Below are 6,000 nucleotides of genomic sequence, written 5' to 3' on the forward strand. Positions count from 1 at the left end.
AGTTCGGCGTGGCGGGAAGCCCTGCAGCACACGTGTGCTGGGCAGATGACCAATGGGTCAGCAAGGGCGCAGCCCGGGCCGCTTGATTTGAACGAGACCAAGGAAAACATGCACCCGGTCTCCCCTCACGGGGCGGTGCCTGCCTCATTTGTCATCTTGTCCCATCGCAATCCAGGCCTGGCAAGCCTGGGGCTCCAAGGAATGGGAGGGGCACCTGCATCCTCCTTTGTGGTCCTTGGGAGCATGAGGCACAAGGGCCGGCTCCAGCTGTCCATCCGTCTTTAGGGGACGACGGAACCCATGGGCATTCTCTCCCATCTCCTTTCTCTCTCATCTCAGCTCTCCTGCTTTTGGTTTGTTTGCCTTTTGATTTCTGCATGCTGAGGGTGTTCCAACCTCTCATCTCTCTTCCCCCATTAACATACACACACACACACACACACACACACGATGATCTCTGCTGCTACTGACAGCTCTTTGGGCCACAAGTGTCTACTTGGACAGAGGTGCTTTGGAGCATCTCCAAGAAAGGCATTCTTTCTGTCTCTCGCGGCCGCTTGGCTGAGACTGGCAGAGCGTAGAGCACTCCTGGGCAGGAGGGACCCCCTAGCCAGGTGGCTCAGGAAGGGGACGAGGAGCAGGCACTCTCACCTGGTGTTGGCAGGTGGGAGTCAGTGCAGCTTTCAAAGAACAGTCTAGTCATTTAAACCCAGAAAACTTGAAAGGTGCAGAAAGTTTGCCTCAGCAATTCCTGCATTTAAGAACACTGCCAGATGGTTTTCAAAAGAGATTTCTCTACAAAGAAGTATGTTGCTTATAATAGTGAAGAACTAGAAATGGCTGCAATGTCCAACAATATGGGATTAGTTAAATAAAATATAGTGTACCCATGCAATGGAAAACTGCATAGCATTAAAAAAATCAAGTTATAGAAAATGCAATAACAAGGGAAAATGCTCACAACATAGTGGTCAAGTGAAAAAAGGAGACTATAAAAAACCCATGCATACCAAAAGCCCATGTATGTGCTGTAAATAGACTTGGGCTTATTAAAAAGCACGTTTGAGTATGTGCCTAGGTTGACAATTAAAGAAACATATCAAGATATTAAGTGTTACTACAGCATTTGCAGTATAGGTGATTTTGATTTTCTTCTTTTCTTTGTGCTTTTTGGTGCATTGCTGGAGGGTGGACTGGAGCCAGACTACCTGGATTTGGATCCCAGGCTCCAGTACCTACTAGCTGTGTGGCCTTGTATAAGTTACTTAACTTCTCTGTGCCTCAGTTATACTCTATAAAATGAGGATCATGATGATAATATTAATAGTACTGGCCTCATAAGATTGTAAGGATTAAATGAATAAATATATGTAAAGTGCTTAGGACAGTGCCTGGTCATGGCACACACTGTGTGGTACTATTATTATTGTCAAAATGTTCTTTGGTGAACATTGAAAACCTTTATACTCAGAAAAAATAACAATATAATACAGTAATTAGTTTTAAACAAAGGAAAGAGACCAGGTTCTTGCCAAAAGACCGGAGCAGTGAAAGACACAAGTAAATACCACTCTAAAACCCGCCCACCCCCAAGGTTAATACTAAGGTCAGAAATGGGGTAATTACCCTTGTAATTTACAGACCAAAGTCACTTTGGTCCCAATTGCCTAGAAAATCAGGGGAAAGAAATAGCTTTTAATCGAATGACCTAGATGGAGGGTCAATACTCATTGAGACATGGGTGGTCCTGCTGCTTGCTGGCTGGAATGGGGGCATTAGGGAAGGCCTGGGGGTCTTGGTGTAGAGTAGGAGACAATGGGAGGAGGTGGCCCAGACACCACTGAAAATGTTCCCCTGTTCCTGCAAAGTTCTGATTTTGTGCTGCCTGAGCGGGATCCTTCAGACCGCTGCTCCTTCTACAGACGTTTATACACTGCCTGCTATGGCCAATGGCTAAAGTGTCTAGGCCTTTTGATTGTCAAGACAACTGCTTCAAGTATCCAGTAACAATAGCTACGAAGTATTGACCACTCCCTGTGTGGGGTGCTCTGTACTAAAACCACTGACCAGGAAATTTCTCGTTTAGTCTTTACTAGCCCTGTAAGGTCAGCTCTGGTAGCATCCTCAGTCCCATTTTGTAGATGAGGGGCCTGAGCATAGAGAGGTAACTGGCATAGGCTCAGGAGGCTTATAAGGTGCGGGGCTGCATTTGGGACCCTGGGCCACGAGGTCTAGAGTCACAGGGTTTAGCACTCTCCTGCCTGCCTTTGGCTCTGGAAATCAGAAGAGGTCAGATGTCTTCACAAGCCCTCATTTGTTTCTCCTGCTTCTGAGACCCAACTGACCGTTTTACCCTCACTAACCCCCCAAGAGAAGAAGCCTGTTTCATTGCCTCATTCTGCCCTGTGGTGTCAGGAGATACTTTTTTGAGTAACATGAAGACAATTAGTTTGGCGTGTCAGTGAATTTCCTGAATTATATGCCTGCCTCTAAAGACAGCAGGGGCCCGGGTGACAGGCACTTACCATACCTCTATGGAGGCACATTTTTAAAAAAATCTATTTTTTAATTTTTAATTGTGGGAAAATATACCTAACAAAATTTACGATCTTAACCATTTTTAAGTGTACTGCTCAGGAGTGATAAGTACATGCACATTATTGTGCAACCAAACTCCAGAACTTTTTCATCTTGAAAACTGAAACTCTGTACCCGTTAAACAACAACTCACCATTCTCCCCTCATCCGAGGCCCAGCCACTCTCTACCTTCTGTCTCTATGAGTCTGACTCCTCTGGGTACCTCATATAAATGGAATCATATATATTTGGGTTGTTTGTGACTGGCTTATTTCACTTAACATTGTGTCCTCAACATTCATCCATGTCATGGCGTGTGTCAGAATTTCCTTCTTTTTTAAGGCTAAGCCATATTCCACTGTATGTATATACCACGTTTGTTCATCCATTCATCCATCCATGGACACTTGTGTTGCTTCCACCTTTTGGCTGTTGTGAATAGTGCTGCTATGAACATGGGTGTGCAAATGTCTGTTCGAGACCCTGCTTTCCACTCTTTGGGGTAAGGATGCATATGTGAAGTTGCTGGACCATATCGTAATTCTATGTTTACTTTTTCAAGGAACTGCCCTACTGTTTTATAGAGCAGCTTCCCTATTTTACATTTCTCACTAGCAGTTCTTTCGCAAGGGTCCCAATTTCACTGTGAAGGAGCATTTTTAGCTGTGGCTGCCCTAATCCTCTCTTCCCTTTCTTTTGGAGCACAGGCCAGTCCATCGTGGGCTGTAAGGCCATCCTCATCGATGACCAGGTCTTTGTGGTGGTGGCTCAGCTCTTTGGCGGCTCTCACATTTACAAATATGACGAGAGCTGGACCAAGTTTGTCAAATTCCAAGACATAGAAGTCTCTCGCATTTCCAAGCCCAACGACATCGAGCTGTTCCAGATCGAGGACGAGACGTTCTTTGTCATCGCAGACAGCTCTAAAGCTGGTCTGTCGACTGTCTATAAATGGAACAGCAAAGGATTCTACTCGTACCAGTCTCTGCACGAGTGGTTCAGGGACACGGACGCAGAGTTTGTCGATATAGACGGGAAATCACATCTGATCCTGTCCAGCCGCTCCCAGGTGCCCATCATCCTCCAGTGGAATAAAAGCTCTAAGAAGTTTGTCCCCCACAGTGACATCCCCAACATGGAGGACGTGCTGGCCGTGAAGAGCTTTAGAATGCAGAACGCGCTCTACCTCTCGCTCACCCGCTTCATCGGGGACTCCAGGGTCATGAGGTGGAATAGTAAGCAGTTTGTGGAGGTCCAGGCTCTCCCATCCCGAGGGGCCATGACCCTGCAGCCCTTTTCTTTTAAAGAGAATCACTACCTGGCCCTCGGGAGCGACTATACGTTCTCCCAGATATACCAGTGGGATAAAGAGAAGCAACTCTTCAAAAAGTTTAAGGAAATTTACGTGCAGGCGCCTCGTTCCTTCACAGCTGTCTCCACTGACAGGAGAGATTTCTTTTTCGCGTCCAGTTTCAAAGGGAAAACAAAGATTTTTGAACATATAGTTGTCGACTTAAGTTTGTGAAGGTGTGATTGGTGAATTTAAGACATGTAGCACTAGCTCTCGCAAGAGAGGACCAAGAAAAAAAAATTTTTTTAAGCCAAGTTCAGAGCTCTGAAATTAAAAATGCACTGAAGAAATAGTTAGAAGTTTCCAAACTTTTAGAACTCACATTTTAATCAGGGATTGCGTTTCTTGGCTAACTGCATGACACGTCCATTCTCCCATTTAAAAAGACATCTTAAAGCCTGTAATTACTGAGAAAAGAGTACAGCGTTAACTCTTGCCATCCAGGAAGGTAATGTGCTTTTTTGTTTTTAATGAGGAAGGAGAAAATCGGATAAGCTGGGACAGCTCTTATAATGAAATAAAAAAAAAAAAAGACCGAACAAACCATGGGCCCTGCTCATTCCATTTTAGCAATCCTTTTGGGAAGAACGCTTAAAGCCAAAGTCAGCTGAAAAGATTTGCTGATGATTAGTTTAAAAATCTGATAACACTCAGCAATGCTATTTTGAGCCATCCCAGTTTCCTGAATCCCCCTTAATAGCAGAACGTTGGCTATTTCATTGGCTCATATGGATGCTCGTCGTGGGTGTGTTAACAAAATAATGTTTGACATTGCTCCCTCCCTTTGCTATAAAGACAATATTCTGCTGACACATGTCTAGGCCCATGACGGCCTGTAGGCCCCGGAGTGACACAAAGAGATTTTCCCCTCTTCCTTGTGGTTCAGAGCTGACCCCATGGTGCCCAGAGCAGTAACGGTTCTTTGATGCTCTCCGTGCCTCAGCTGCTTCTCTGACCCATCCTTTGAGTTTGTGGGTAACCAGCAGATAGGCCAAAGACTGAATGGTGCTTTTTATTCTGTCCTTTAAAGCAATAGAACAGGTATTTCCATCTGACGAGCATCTGGTAGAATTTTTGAAGTAGGATGTTGTGGCATCAAAGAGGACTTTACACAAGAGTCCGTGTACTTTGAAACCTTGGGATGGCTGCTTGATTGATGCATATCTTTGCCCTCTGGGCAACTTAATATTTCAGATACTTGAATGCCCACCTCCCTTCTCCTGTGACAGTCCTGCTTTGTTGATTTGCTGATGTTGCCGCTGGCCACGCAGCCTGTCTGATGGTGCTGCAGCCCCCAATGGCAGGACCTGGGATACTCCTGACAGCAACGCTCCTCGCTCTCCCGCCACTCAGCTAAGGCACCCCCGGGGCCCCCACACTCACATGGGGCCACGTGCTGCTCATCCTGTCCAGCCTGGGGTGGGGGTGGGGGGGGTCTCAGGCTGATCAGTTGGGACCAGCTTTGGAGCCAGACATGCTGAATCCCGCAGGCTGGGTCTGCACTCGGGACCAGGTGTTTCTTTCAAAATGGGCCTCTCTGGGGTGGTCACCTGGGAAGCTTGTGGGGTCTGGTTTTGTGGAAGGTTCCAGGTGGATGTTCTGCCTGATTAGCTGATTCTCTTCAGAGAATATTCAGTGAATGCTTTTAAGGGGTGGCTCTCAAGGCGTAACCCAACAACTTCTCTTCTAGCCACGAAAATAGCACAATCATTGTACTGTATTGTTATTTTTTAATGATTGTTTGCCAAGTCATGACTAGGTAGATGTTTTGCCACAAATATGAATGCGCTTGTTGTTTCCAGACTTTAAGCAATGCAGATCGAGGCAATAAATAGCACTTAGAGAACAATGCATCAATGTCACAACAGCACTTGGGCACATTCTGGGGACAGCAGGCTGAGGGCTTCCAGCCTGGGACACCAGGGACTTTAATGAACTAGCTCACCCACCCAAAGTAGCATTACTGCTTGAAATTTTCCTACTAAGCACTAAGTAAACAGAAGAAAAGGGGCTTGTCTTCATTTTTTAAGCACAAGTCACTCTTTCTTCTGCGTTCTTTTGCCTTCCTGGT

At 45.8% G+C, this 6,000-nt stretch overlaps 1 protein-coding gene across 2 annotated transcripts in view; it reads left to right on the plus strand.

The window, feature by feature from the left end:
- Positions 1-5,780, plus strand: part of LGI2 (leucine rich repeat LGI family member 2) — a 28,691-nt gene extending 22,911 nt beyond the window's left edge. Inside the window, exons 8-9 of one of the 2 annotated variants that reach the window (XR_011502296.1) lie at positions 3,286-4,377; positions 5,124-5,780. Coding sequence is in view for 1 of the 2 variants with exons in the window: in XM_014855884.3 (XP_014711370.3) it covers positions 3,286-4,103 (818 nt within the window). In the remaining variant the exon portion in view is untranslated. Of the gene's footprint in view, positions 1-3,285; positions 4,476-5,123 lie in introns of those variants that run through there. The other variant, XM_014855884.3, reaches the window with a different exon arrangement.
- The last annotated feature ends 220 nt before the right edge of the window (positions 5,781-6,000 follow it).

This window comes from Equus asinus, chromosome 3, assembly GCF_041296235.1.
Source record: "Equus asinus isolate D_3611 breed Donkey chromosome 3, EquAss-T2T_v2, whole genome shotgun sequence".
Taxonomy (NCBI): Eukaryota; Metazoa; Chordata; class Mammalia; order Perissodactyla; family Equidae; genus Equus; species Equus asinus.